Below are 13,345 nucleotides of genomic sequence, written 5' to 3'. Positions count from 1 at the left end.
TTCTCCTGCTCAGGACTCTGACGGACTCGTTAGGCCCTGGAAGGGAGCGTTCTCTTCTCTTCTGGGGTCTTTATCCCTCTCTCGGACCCACTCGGGCAGTCTCTGTTGTGGTGACTGCCAGTCACTGCCCTTGGTGATGGCGCCCAGGCTCTACCTCTGAGCTATGGCCTGCTCCCTCTCGCACAGTTCGCTGTCATCTGAGATTGCTCCTGCCAGGGAGCATGGGTGTGCCAGGGCGTCCATGCTGCGTCTGGGCAAGCACTGCCTGACTGTCCTTCAAGGAGACAGAGCCAACGGGGACGCTCTGCTCCGGATCTCGGACATCCTGACCCCTGGGCTCCTCCGAATGTGACTGCACCTGGACACAGCGCCTTTAAAGAGGTGCCAAGGCCAAGTGGGGCACTAGGGTAGCCCTGGCCCAGCCTGTGTTCTCATAAGAGACCAAGACACAGAGGGGTTTCCCTGAGAGACTCAGGAGGAGAGGCCATCGCACACTGAGGAGCCACCGGAGGAGCCAGCCCCACAACACCACCATCGGGGACGTCCAGCCCCCAGGGCTGTGAGAAATGAACCTCTGGTTTCAGCCACCGGTCCGTGGGACTTGGCATGGCACTGAGCGGACCACGTCACCACCTTCACACACCAGGTGTGTGTTCCACGCGTCCTTAAGAGCAGCCATCCCACCCTCTGCCGTGTGAGCAGCTAAGTCAAGGTTTCAGACGTCCTTTTAAAGGTTCACTCCCTGTTAGCCAAGGTGAACCCTTCTGTTTTTGGCACCAGGGGTCTTGTCCTCCCTAACTGCCCTGCCCGCCCGTCTCCCTGCCCCTTCTCCTACTGGAATGTAGGTGGTCTGTACTGGCTCCGGGGAGTTCCTTGTGTAACAAAAACGCTGTGGGCAGCATTTTCAAATGGCTCCCACATCTCTGCCTCTTGGGGCTACTCTGTGATTATGTTACTGATGCCACAAGGGAGGTCACCGGGTGGCCTGGGCTGGCAGGTGACCCCCTAAGAGCCAGTGTTCCCTGAGGATGGTGGTAAAGGGGAAGTCACAGCGGGAAGGATGGACAGTCTCCAAGGCTGGCTGGGAGGGGAGGGTCTGTGGGGCGTCTGCAGGAGCTGGGCACAGCCTTGTGGCAGTCAGCAGAGAAGGGGGCTCAGCCTCACAGGTGCAGGGGCCTGAAGACCCCCAGCGACGGGAACAAGCTCGGGAGCAGAGTTCCCCGGGAACTTCACTAGGAGGACGGTCACCACACCGACTTGGCCTTGCCGGGTCCTGAGTGGAACCTGGACTGCGTGCCAGACCCTCTGACAGGTGCAGCTGGGAGCCAGCGCATTTGTGGCTGTGTGCTGGGGGGCTGGATGTCGTCACTGACGTCTCAAGTGGCTTGTCCCCATTTGTGATTCTTGACAGGGACGTTTTCAGCTCTTCTGTAATCCCACCCGCCCAAGCCCTCCCCTCCGGCCTCTGTGCTCCACATCGTGCCTGAAGACCTTCTGCACCCCAGGTGACGAGGGATGACCTGGCATGTTCTTCTCGTGCTTCTGTGAATTTCTTAAATCTTTACTGTACCTAAACTTATTTCCCTGGAGTGGGAACTACGGAGAACAAAGCACTTCTTTTTCAGAAGATGGAGAACTTTCAGGGGGCTAGGTGCGGCTGGGCGGTGGGGCGCTTGCCCAGCACGCACCAGGCCCTGGGCTCCCTCCCCAGCACTGAAAAGAAACTCAGCAACTCAAACAAAGCAGCCTGCACGATTAGGTGGCTTTCAGTAGCTGATTCCAAAGCGCGTTCGCAGGTGCTCTGCGCCAATGCTGGCCGTTCCTCCCTGGAACTGCCGGCTGCTTTCCTCCCTCCTGTTACGTGGCAGAGTTCCAGGGAGCCTCCACGCTTGACCAGACATCTCCTTCGTGATGTCTCCTTTTCCACAGTTTCTTGGGTACTCTTGTGCATTTAGACCTCCAAGGTGATTTTCAAACCAACTTTCAAGGCATAGAGCTCTCTATGTGTGGAAATGGGACCCCCTCCAGGAGACGGGACCCTCCAGGAGACGTTACTCGGAGGAGAGCAGCGCTGTAACATTCAGCTGTGTACATGAGGCAGGAGGGAGCGACAGAGCCCTCCTGCAGCTGCTCATACCTGCAGACGTACTCTTCAGGGAGGACACCTGAGCCAACCTCGGTGGTGGCCTGGGGCTGGGGTGGTGGGGTGGGGGCACTTCTCACCGTGGAGATCTTCAATTCTGAATGATAGCTGTTTCAAAGTAAGACACTGGCCAATCAGCTCAACCTCACCAGAAGCAGCCCAACATGGACCTTAGCTGGTGTCGCACTAAATTTATTATTAACTTAGAGAGAAGTGACACTGATACCTTAGCACCTTCCCGTGGAGCCACCAGGTTGCTCCATTCAGTGAAGTCTGCTCCGCGTCATCCATTAGCATCGTTTTTCTCCTGACGGGCTCACCCCGTTCTTGTGGACTTGTTCCCCAGGGTCCTGTGGTTGCTATAGCTCCTGGGGATGGCATCTTTTTAAATCATCCTCCCTAGCTGTGTATTACTCGTGTAGAAGGAAACTGCACATCTGGCCTCCAGTTACTCCATGGAATTCCTGCTCCTATTAGCTTTTCATCGTCATCATGGTCAGTTATCGTGAATCTTTGATGCAATTCATTTCCACCACCTGCCGCATCCCGTCTCCCGGGCCCCTTGCTCTGCTGGGGCCTCCTGGCAGGCACTCAGGGGGGCACTCAGGCCTGGGTGGGCTGGTGTTTATCAAGCACCCATTTGGCGTCCATGCAGAGGCTTCTTTTCCTCCTTTGGTTTAATTCAGCGAGTTAACTGGGTAGGTTCCCAGTCCCGCATTACGCCTGACGTCCAGAAGAGAGCCCTCCTTGGTGGCTCGGCGCTTCTTTTCTCAGGTGCTGCTGAACTTGACCTGTGTGCATGGGCAGCTCCAGGGTGTGCTGGTTCAGTGGTGGTCAGCAGCGCTGCAGGACAGGCCTGGAAAGTTCCTCAGATTTCTGCCCCTGGAGGGCTGGGAGAGCAATCAGCGCCTGCCCGGAGCAGCACCGTTAGGGACAGCAACAGTCCTGGAGTCAGCCATGCGCAGACGCTTTGAAATAAGCAAGGCAGAAATTCCCTGGCATAGCTCTTGGTCCCACGCTGTGGCTTTGTGTCATCTCCCTTTTGCTCTTCATTCAACAGGAAGGAATTCTGTCAAGTTTATTGGTCATTTTATTTATTTATTTTTAAGAGAGAGAGAGAGAGAGAGAGGAGAGAGAGAGAGAGAGAATTTTAATATTTATTTTTTAGTTCTCGGCGGACACAACATCTTTGTTTGTATGTGGTGCTGAGGATCGAACCCGGGCCACACGCATGCCAGGCGAGCGCGCTACCGCTTGAGCCACATCCCCAGCCCCAAGTTTATTGGTCATTTTAAAAGTAAGTAGTTCTAAGGACTGGATGCCCACCGGGGGTATCCAGTCCAGGGGGTATCCAGTCCTCAGAACTCTTGAGCACCACCACACTGGTCACCAGGCTGCCACGCTTGAAAACAGAGGAGAAGGAGAAGGAGAGGGAAGGGGAAACAGAGGAGAGGAGAAAAGAAACAAAACGAGCCATGCCTGTCTGCCCCACCAGACCAGTCAGGAGTCCGGTCTGGCTGGAGGGGTGCTCTACCTCTCCCTGGTCCCTCCAGGGCCAGCCTTGGCCATGTGGGTTACAGAGCCACCAGGACCAGCTGCTGCTCCCTCCTCGGGCACTGGAGTCGTCCTGTGGAGATGTCTGAAGCGTCGTCTCCTTTTCCTTTGGAACCTGAAGATGTCAGCAGCTGCGTCCAGCCATGCTTATTCTTAATTCCGCTGTCCTGCTGCGGAGGTCTGTCATTCCCCATCTCGTGCCAGGTCTGAGCGTCACTGGTCACTGCCTCTCACCTCCTGAAGCTTCTTCCTGAACCCTGACTTTCCCAGATCTCTCCCTGCTTATCTCCTTCTCAGTTCGAGGGCAGGTTCCTCAAATTGGCCTGTTCACAAACTCAGTTCCAACAACATTCATTTGCTTGGTGCCTCTTTTGGGAGCTGGTTATATTTTTTAATTCCAGGGATCATTCTTCCTAACCCTGTGTTCTCCTTTACCATGCCATGTCCTCTGAAATCTCACACAGGATACGCGCTGGTGTGTGTCTGCTTCCAGATCTGCTCCGTGTCTGTGGGCCGCGCTGGCCGCAAGCCCCCGGATGGCTCGTGTTTTGATGGGAAGGTTTAGTGGCTGAGGTAGGTGACAAGGGCATTCAGGAGGGGCCAAGCACCAGGTGTCACCTAAGGGCCAGTGCATTGGCAGCAGCCCTGTGGCCAGGGCTACAACTGTAACGGAGTTTTTGGAGCTGAGAAGGATAAAAGTGTGCTGACCGCGGCCATCCCTGCCAGGCTGAGTGGCTTCTGTTCCTGCCCTCATCACATGAGGTCCCCACAGGTGTCTGGCTGTTTCCAGAAGGGCTGCGGCAGAGAGGAGCTGGCCAGCTCCATGGTACCTGGCTCACTGTGGGGGTGAGGTGGGGACAAGTGTCCCCCTTCAAGTTCCACTACAGTCCAGACGTGGCTCCTTGGCTTCAGTGTGGCTGTCGCCTTCCGTTTTGTGTTTTGGGTTGATTTGGAGGTAACGAGGAGAGATTTTTGATAAATGCTATGGTCTGAATGTGTCCTTCAAGAGTACATGCTGGAAATGTGACCTCCAAGGCACCAGGGGTGGTGGGGTGTTCCGGTCACCAGGACCCACTCCTGACGCATTCCTGCCACTCATGAAGGGCTGGGGGGTGCCAGGCCCACTCTCCTGCTCTCTCCCCTCTGCTCTGCTGCTGTGGGATGCTGCACTCCACAGGTGCGGGCCCTCGATCCCGGAGCTCCCAGTCTCCAGAACCATGAGTCAAACAAACTCTGCCCATTGCTGATGGCCCCACGGACTCTCCGGCAGAACCACAGACCTGGACCTGGAAAGGTCTGGAAACCCCTCCTGAATTCTCAGGGCTCAAAGTATTTCTTTCCAGAACAGGTGGATATACCTAAGGTGCTATTTTCTTCCAGATTTTTTTTAGGCTATTTCCCTGTTACATTAGTGTAGTGTTGACAAAGAAAGTTGGGGACTTGACTCCCAGTGACCACAAGAGGAGGCCACTGCTCACCGTCCCTGTGCCCTCTGTGCAGGACCAGGAGTGCTTCAGGCCTTGCCACTGCTCCCCTGGCTCCCGGAGCCACCGCTACCTGGTTTCCCATCAGGCTGCCCCATCCCTGGCTGCGGGGCTGCGGGGACCAGCCTTTGCGTCTTCAGCATGGCCTCGTCCGGGAATGAAACCCTACCTACCCTCTCTGCTCTGAGCTTCCTTGGGACCCGACCTCGGTAGACCCCACCATCCCCATGTTTTTGAGTCTCCACCTCTGATTACTGAACTATTATCAGTTTTAGGGTTTGCCCGATTTTTAAAAAGAAATTTATGGGTCTTCCTTTAAAAAACAAACAAACCAGGAACCCCTCCACGATGCCCACACACGTTTGGCTTTGATGGCTGTCCCGCGGGTCATTTTAAAAAACAAGTAGTTGGAAGGGCTGGATACCCACCACGGCACGGGGAGGGGAGGGGACGCACACGTGGCGCAGGCGCCTTACGCTTTTTGCGCTCCTGGTTGGCGGCCGCGTTGGTCTTGTTGTAGAGCGCGCGCGCCTCCCGCAGCTCCTCCTCCTGCTGCCTCCTCTCACACGCGGCCACCGAGTGGCGGTCATGGCTCTTCTCCAGCTGCATCTGCAGGCGGGCTAGGTGCTGCTGGACTCCATAGAGATTGACGCCCAGCTCCTGCCGCTGGGCGTGGCTTTGCTTGGTGGCCACTTCCTGCGCCGCAGAGAGAAACAGGGTCACGGGATGCCGGCGCCCAGCCTGGGTGGGAGACGGGACCCATACGCACCAGCTCTTGAAGTTCCAGCCTCAACTTGTCTATCTGTCGGGTAAGGTAGCTCTTCAGGGCAGCCTGGAACCTGACCATCAGAGGCTAAGACAATGGAAAAGCGTGTGCCAGTGACGGCAGGGCCTAGTCCAGGGACACCCACCTCCCTCCTGTGCATGCGCGGGGGCACAGAGATGGCCGTGCGCCCCACTTCCTGCCCCGGCGTCCTACTGGATGAGCACTGCAGAACCGAATGGCAAAAGGGTAGTGAGCTGTGGTGGCCTTCCTAGTGTTCCCTGGGGCGGGTGGTGGTATGACCAGTGGCCAGGGTGCCAGCCTCAGGGGTATGGGCAAAGAACTTCCCAGGGCACCCCGCTCCTTCCTCCGGCTGCCTGGAGCATCACAACTTTCTAAATGGGTTACAAAAATCAAAATTCCCTTTTTTTCTGCCAGGGGCTGGGACAAGGAACTACAAGCTGGTTGGGGCACTCAGGGCAGTGACTCTCGGCCGGGTGATTCTGCCCCCAGCACAGCCCTTCAGCACAGTCTGAGACATTTTTGGGTGTCACAAGGAAGGGGGTGCTCCTGGCAAGGGAGGGTGGAGGTCAGGGGCCTGTTCAGCACCTGCATGTCCAGGGTGGCCGCCCCCAAGTGGTCTGCCCCAGCGTGGTCTGCCCCAAGTGTTAGGGTTGGGCTGGAAAGGTGCACTCATCTAAAAGAAAAGTGCTGTTGCCAAGTGGGCCCAAAGTGCAGCTGACCGTTCGGGAGCAGGTGAGACCGACACAGCACAGGGGGTCCGAGGCCTACGCCGTTCTTCCCCCGTGGAGAGTGGGAGCAAAGCCCAGGAGCGTTTCTTACGTGCTCAGGGTCCAGAACCACCAGTTGGGATGCCTCTTCTTCAGCCTCTTCACTCTCGTCGGACTCGATTCTGTCCTCCAGGGCCTCTTCCTCCGAGGTCAGTTGTTGGATCCGGTCCAGGAAGGCCGTCAGGGGTTCCTCCCGAGGTCCTGCCTGGGGCCCCTCCTCTGTGGGAGGAACCAGAATGTTGCTGGAAAGAGGTCTAAACATCGTATTCTGAGGGAGGCAGCCGCAAAGCTGCCCCCACCGTGGGGCACAATGAAAAAGAGAAGGGAAAGCCACCCCACCAAGGCTCAGGGTTCAGAGGTGGTTCACGGTCCCTGTTCCTAGAAGCCCCGGTGTCCCGAGTGACCAGAAGCGGGTGTTGCTGGTGACCTGGAGGTGAGCTTTCTTTAAATGAGGAACAGCTGGCAAGATTGAAAAAGCAGGGAAGTGATGAAGGAGGCTCTGGGAACAGCATCTCTCTCTGGTGGGGGAGAGGCCTGCTCTGTTTTTTACGGGATTAGACAGGTGCTGTTCTCGGGTCGTTTGTGCACAGTGTGAGGGCTCGTGGGCAGGTGTTCCCTGGGGAGTAAGCACCTTGCCATCTGGCCCCCATGCCCACACAGGGCTGCCACAGCCAGGTGAAAACGCGGGCCCTCCTGGCAGGCCTTTGCCAGGCAGCACAACGCTGGGGCCAGGGCTCCTCCCCAGGGACCAGGAGGCAGGGACTGGGGTGGGGCCTCTCGGGCTCTGCATGAAGACCCCATCCTGCCGCTGACTTGGATAAATCACTGACTGGCTCCTGGGGTGCTTGGAGCCTGGTTCCTACTCTGCGGGTTAGAGTAAGGACTGAGTAGAACAGAGGAATGCTGGTGAGTGCTGCTTCTACTGAGGACGACTTTCTTTAGTCCCCAGGGTAGGAAACAAGGACGGCCCCAGGCGCTGCCCCACCTGGCTCCTGAGTGCTCTGGGGAAGCTCCTCTGCGATGTACTCCAGGCTCAGTCTGACGTGGTGTTGGGTCCCCATGGGAAAGGCCTTCTGTGGGGCGTCTTTCTGTGCTTCCGTCTGTGGCAAGAACAGTCAAAACAAATCAGCGAGGGCTGGTGTGACTGGGATGTGGTCTGAGTCTCCACAAGGGCTCCGTGAGCAGAGGCGTGTCCCTGGATGTGGCTACTGTGATGGGACCGGCCTGGTGGGAGGTCCTTGCATCACTGGGGGTGCCCTGAGGAGGTTCTCATGGGACCCTTTGAGCGGTTCTCATGGATTGGCCCCTCCATTCCTTCTGCTTACGCCTGCACGCCTTCCCACCACAGCTATCCATGCCAAGGGTGGCCCTCCCACAGAGCCTGTGCTACGCTGTGTGGACTTTCAGCCTCTAAAACTCTGAGCTAAATAAACCTCTTCTTATTCATAAGGAGCCTGGGTCAGGCATTTCATTATAGTGATGAAAAGCTGATTAATACAAGGACTCAGTCACAACAGGGAGGTTATTTGATTTTGGTTCATTACGTTGTTCAAATGCAACGTAGTTGTGAAAGCAGTAGAAAATTGGACATGAAGGTTATTTGGCTTTTGCAAATGGCCAAGATAGAAAACACCCAGCCCTTGCCTTAGGGATTCTGGGAAAGGTCTTTGTTGGTCCGGACCTACAGCTAAGTATCTGCACAAGGGTGTGTGGACACGGGCGGATTCTTCACTCTGAATGCCCGTCTGCCTGTGGGGGGGACCCCTGTCCTGAGCATGCTGGAAAGTCTCCACAGCCATCAAGGGCTTCTTTCTTCTTTCAAACCACTCATCTTTATAAGAATTTTATAATAAAATATCTTCCCTTGGCATAAACACCTGGTTCTGCTTTGGCTTTTATTATCTGTCTTTTTCCGTGGTGCTGGGGCTGTTTGGCTTTTAAAGAGCAATTATCATTATGGACATCATCGCTGCTGCCGCTGAATGGTGAATACTGGCCGCGGCTCACAGTGATCCCTCGTATCCGCTCCCCCTGGCCCTCCCCATGACCCACAGGGAGAACAGCCTGTGGCAGCTGAAGTGCTCACCCAAGTTTGTGCAGAGGCTGGAGTCCCAGTTGTCAGCCTGTGCCGTCCCTCTCCTGATGCTCCCCCCTCCTCCTCTCCCCACTTTTTCTTTTTCCTGCAGTGATACGGAGGAACCCAGGGCCTCACTCAGCCAGGTGGGCGCTCTCACACCGAGCTGCACCCCAGCCCTAGGAACTGTCCCAGCAGCATCCAGAGCCACAGTGACATTATGGAGGTGCAGTGGCCAGAGCCTATCTCCAGAGTGTCCAGAATGGGCTTCTCCTAATGAGAAGCCAGTGACGTCCACACACACACGGTTGGACCCCACAGGGTCCACTCATCATCCTATTTTCTCCCAAGAGGGAGCCAGCAGGAGGGAGGGGAGTGGGGCTCTCTCGGGGTTTGTCTCTGATCTTCTGGTCGATCCTATTTGGAAACTGCATCCCCGTGAATTTTCCGGAAACTGGGCCCAAGGGTGCAAATAGGGTCTACAGTGCAAGAAGTGCTGCGTAGATCACCCACAGAGGCCCGCGCTCACTGACGTCCAGCTCCTAAAGGCGGCTTCATCACGCATTTGTCACTTGTCATCATTAAGCTTAATTGAGGCTCATCAAATATTGAGTGCTGTGATTCTCCAGGGTTACTGAATCTCAGGTTTCACGGGATGGGGGGAGGGGGGAAGGGGGGAGGGGGGGATGGCGGCTTCCCTCGGAGCAAGAGCTGCTGTCTGCAGGGAGGCTGGCCTGGCCCGGGCAAGGAGGCCTCCACCTGTACTATGGGGGAATGGTGGCTCCTGCAGGGCTGCTGTCAGGACAGGTGACATCAAGGCACAGCACAGAGTCCGAGTGCTGCGCTCCCCCCCCCCCCCGCCTCCACTTCCAGAACCAACCCAGCCCTAAGGCCAGGAAAGAGGCTGCGGGCTGGGGCTGAGGCCCCCAGCTCAGAACCAACACAAGTGGTGAGGCCGGCCTTCCTCCTAGGGCAGGTTTCACAGCTCAAGGATGGTGGGGAGGCCAGGGGAGGGGCAAGGAGACGCAGTGGAGTGGGAGGTGGGTCATATGGGGGGTGTCGAAGACACTGGTAAGTCCACTAAGGGGCCTGGGGGTGAGGCTCCCAATCAGTATAATCTACTAGATTAAAAACCTAAAAATGGAAAAAGGGGGCGGGGTGTGTAGGGAGTGGCAGAGGCCTTAGCAAGCGCGAGGCCCTGGGTTCCATCCCCAGTACCGCAAATAAAAAAACAGACAGATAAATAAACAAAAGCTAAGAAAGACCAACACCACACAATCTTCTCCACAGACACACAAAGAATGTGAGAGAATCCAACACTTACGACAGACAAAGCAAAACACCCTAACACCCTACAAACTAGGGATGAAGGGACCTGCCCCCAACCTGTATGTCCAAAAGCTTTGTGTCATGTGACCAAAATACCAGACAAGAACAGCTCACAGAGGGGCTGGGCCGTGGCTCAGCGGTAGAGTGCTCGCCTAGCACGTGGGAGGTCCTGAGTTCGATCCTCAGCACCACATGAAAATAAAAATAAATAAAATAAAGGTCTTGTGTCCAACTACAGCTAAAAAAGAACGACTCGGAGGAGGCAAAGTTTATTTGGCCTCATGGTTTCAGTGGTCTCAGTCCACGGTCAGCCAACTCCATTGCCCTGAGCCCAAAGCAGAACATCATGGCAAAAGGGAATGGTGGTGGGAGAAATCTGTGAGCTCCTGGCCATCAGGAAGCAGAGAGAGAGACAGACAGACAGAGAGCACGTCTCCGTGACCCTCCTTCTCCAGCTACACCGCACCTGCCAACAGGACCACCTAGCCAGTCCATTCAAACTAGGATAAACTGATTAGGTTACAGCTCTTAAAGTCCAATCATTGCACCTCTGAATATCTCTGCATTCACAGAAGCATTTTGGAGACACCTCACATCCAAACTCTAACAACAACCTGATAAAAAGCATCTACAAAAAAACCAGTGAAAAACTGAAAGATTTCCACAGGCGATCAGGAACAAGACAAGGATGTCCACTTTCACCCCAGATAATCAGCATTGTGCTCGCGGGTCTAGCCAATGCAATCAGGCAAGAAAAGGAAATAAAAGGTGTCCACATTGAAAAGGAAGACAGTAACTGCCTTTATTCTCAGAAGATGGGATCATCTCTGGGGGAAAAAAAAAAACCACAACTTATGGATTCTCCTAACAAGGGAGTTGAGCAACCTTGCAGAATGTAAGGATAATAAAGAAAAATCAATTGTATTTCTGTAAACCAGCAACAAATCATTGTAATCCCTTTACAATAGAGTTGAAAAAAAAAAAAAAGAAACATTTAGGGACAACTCTGGCAAAAGGTGTGCAACACCTGTATACAATACCCAAGAGAAATAAGTCCTGAATAAATGGTAGTAATCTGTTGTGATTTTTTTCTCATTCTAAATACACATTCATTTTCATATTGCAATAAAAAGTACCTTCCCATGAAGGTACTTTATTAAATGCAAAGATTAAAGACTGACTTCACAATGAGGAAGCCTGGCACTTTTCATTCAAGTGGTTAAAATGAACATGGTCAACTAGGGTATTGGACCTGGCCTTGCCTGGTTGTTGCAGTGGACAGCAGGGCACCACCTCTGTGGTGTCCCTGCCAGAGATGGTCACCCAAACCTCCTCATGGGAAAACCCAGGCAAATCCCAGTGGGGATATTGTACAAGGAAACTGTCCTTGGTCTTCACAAGGTCAATGTCATCAATGGACAGAGAGAGAAGATGAAAGGGATGTGAGAGTCAAGGCAATGTGTGATTCCGAACAGGACCTCCCTGCTAGAAAAGTCGTTACTGGGGCATCAGGTGAAATGTGAATGAGGCTGAAACTTATTTGATCATGTAGCAACACAATTTCCGGATTATTATTATTATTATTATTATTATTATTTTTACTGCTGGGGAAGGAACTCAGGGCCTTGAGCATATTAGACCAGCACTACTGTTGAGCTACACCCCTGCTCTCAATTTTCAGATTTCAATGGTTATTTGTGGGAAACACATAAAATCATTCAGAGATGATCGTGTACAGGTCAGCAACTTACTTTTGAATGCCTGAGGAAATAAAATGTGCCTTATATTGTAACATTATTTTTTCCTGTAAGTTGGTAATTGTCTAAAAAAAATGAGGATGTAACTATTCTCATTATTTTTCACCTAGAACTGCACTGTCCAATATGTTAGCCCCTAGCAGTAGGTGGCCATTTAAATGTAAATTAACTGGAATTTATTAAAATAAGAAATTGAGTTTCTCTGTCTCACCAGCCAGATCTCAAATGCTCTTGAAATGAGCACATGAGCCCTGTGACTTGTGGCCAGCATCCTGGCTCATGTTGCTCTGGATGTCCTGATGTGGAGGGTGGCTTTGAAGGTCAACCACTGTGGGTGTGGGAGCACTGAGGTCTAGGATCTCCTGGAATAGGCTAGTAGGTTCTGAAGCTTAATTTGCTTCGGAATCCTAACAGGGGTTGCAGTTTGGGTTATAGTGTGTCTTTAAGCTGTTTACATAGGGTGATGAGCCACAGGGGCAGTAAGACGTTTTCACAAAATAGAACCCAGGGCTACTCACCAAGCTGTCCTCTGTGGGTTCAGAAGCACCTGGGCCCGTTTGCTCAGATGGGCCTGCGACTTGCTGCAGACTGGGCTCTCTGGAGATGGCCCCTTTTGATTCAGATGGCTCAACGGCTTCTTGATAGGAATCTTCAACGCTTTCCTGCAGATGTTCAGGGCCATTTCCATCTTCCGGCTCTTCCTGAAGGTTGGCATCTGAATGAATGGACTGTGCAGAGCTGATTCGTCTTTCAACCATTGTGACTTCCACATTAGAAAAGGGTACGATTTCCCCAACGGGCAGGTCTTCCTCCTCGGCGTTATCTTCAACAGCAACTTGTCCTTCCGTGGACTCTTCCTCATCCTCAGCGATGTCCTCCTCATCTGAGCCTTCCCCTCCCACTTCCCCTCCGCCTTCAGTGGTGATTTGCTCTTCCGAGGCACCCTCCGCCTGTTTGCTTATCTGGTCATTGTTCTCTAGCGGTGGTGATTCCTATAATGGGATGGCAGGGAAAAAGCAAGGATCAAAGTATAAAGGGTCTTGGGAGGGGCTGTGCTCAGTCGGGAAATGCCTTCACATGCCTCCCATCACTAAGACGGTCTCAAGCTGGGTCTACTCTCTTGGTTTTGCCTCCATGCTCTCAACTTCATTACAGGAAATGAGTCTTGGAAAACTCAGGGCAATCCCAGAGCTGGATATCTTGGCTGATTGCAGGCCCTTTAAAATGAAGTGGAAGGAAAACCAGTTTTCCTGTAACTGAACTGAGTGTGCCCCCGTGCCAGGTGAAAGGACCCTTACACAACTGAGGCCAGCAAGTTCGCCCCTTACCTCCTGGTGAACACAAGCCCAGAACAACTCTTCCCAGAGGGAACTTTACCGCTTGGACTTCTGTTTCCTGTGTCTCCTCTCCTCCAGAAGCCAATCCGCCTTCCGGGTGAGACCTGTTTTAG

General features: G+C 53.7%; 1 protein-coding gene across 1 annotated transcript in view; it reads right to left on the bottom strand.

Moving 5' to 3' along the window:
- Ccdc40 (coiled-coil domain 40 molecular ruler complex subunit) overlaps positions 1 to 13,345 on the bottom strand; it is a 35,896-nt gene that overhangs the window by 21,186 nt on the left and 1,365 nt on the right. Inside the window, exons 3-7 of the mRNA XM_071603870.1 lie at positions 12,414 to 12,887; positions 7,721 to 7,835; positions 6,788 to 6,954; positions 5,947 to 6,034; positions 5,658 to 5,873 (exon numbers count right to left, since the gene is read on the bottom strand). Coding sequence (XP_071459971.1) covers positions 5,658 to 5,873; positions 5,947 to 6,034; positions 6,788 to 6,954; positions 7,721 to 7,835; positions 12,414 to 12,887 — 1,060 coding nt within the window. The remainder of the gene's footprint in view (positions 1 to 5,657; positions 5,874 to 5,946; positions 6,035 to 6,787; positions 6,955 to 7,720; positions 7,836 to 12,413; positions 12,888 to 13,345) is intronic.

Source organism: Marmota flaviventris, chromosome 17 (assembly GCF_047511675.1).
Source record: "Marmota flaviventris isolate mMarFla1 chromosome 17, mMarFla1.hap1, whole genome shotgun sequence".
In the NCBI taxonomy this organism is placed as follows: domain Eukaryota; kingdom Metazoa; phylum Chordata; class Mammalia; order Rodentia; family Sciuridae; genus Marmota; species Marmota flaviventris.
This window is presented reverse-complemented; position numbering and strand designations above follow the sequence as displayed.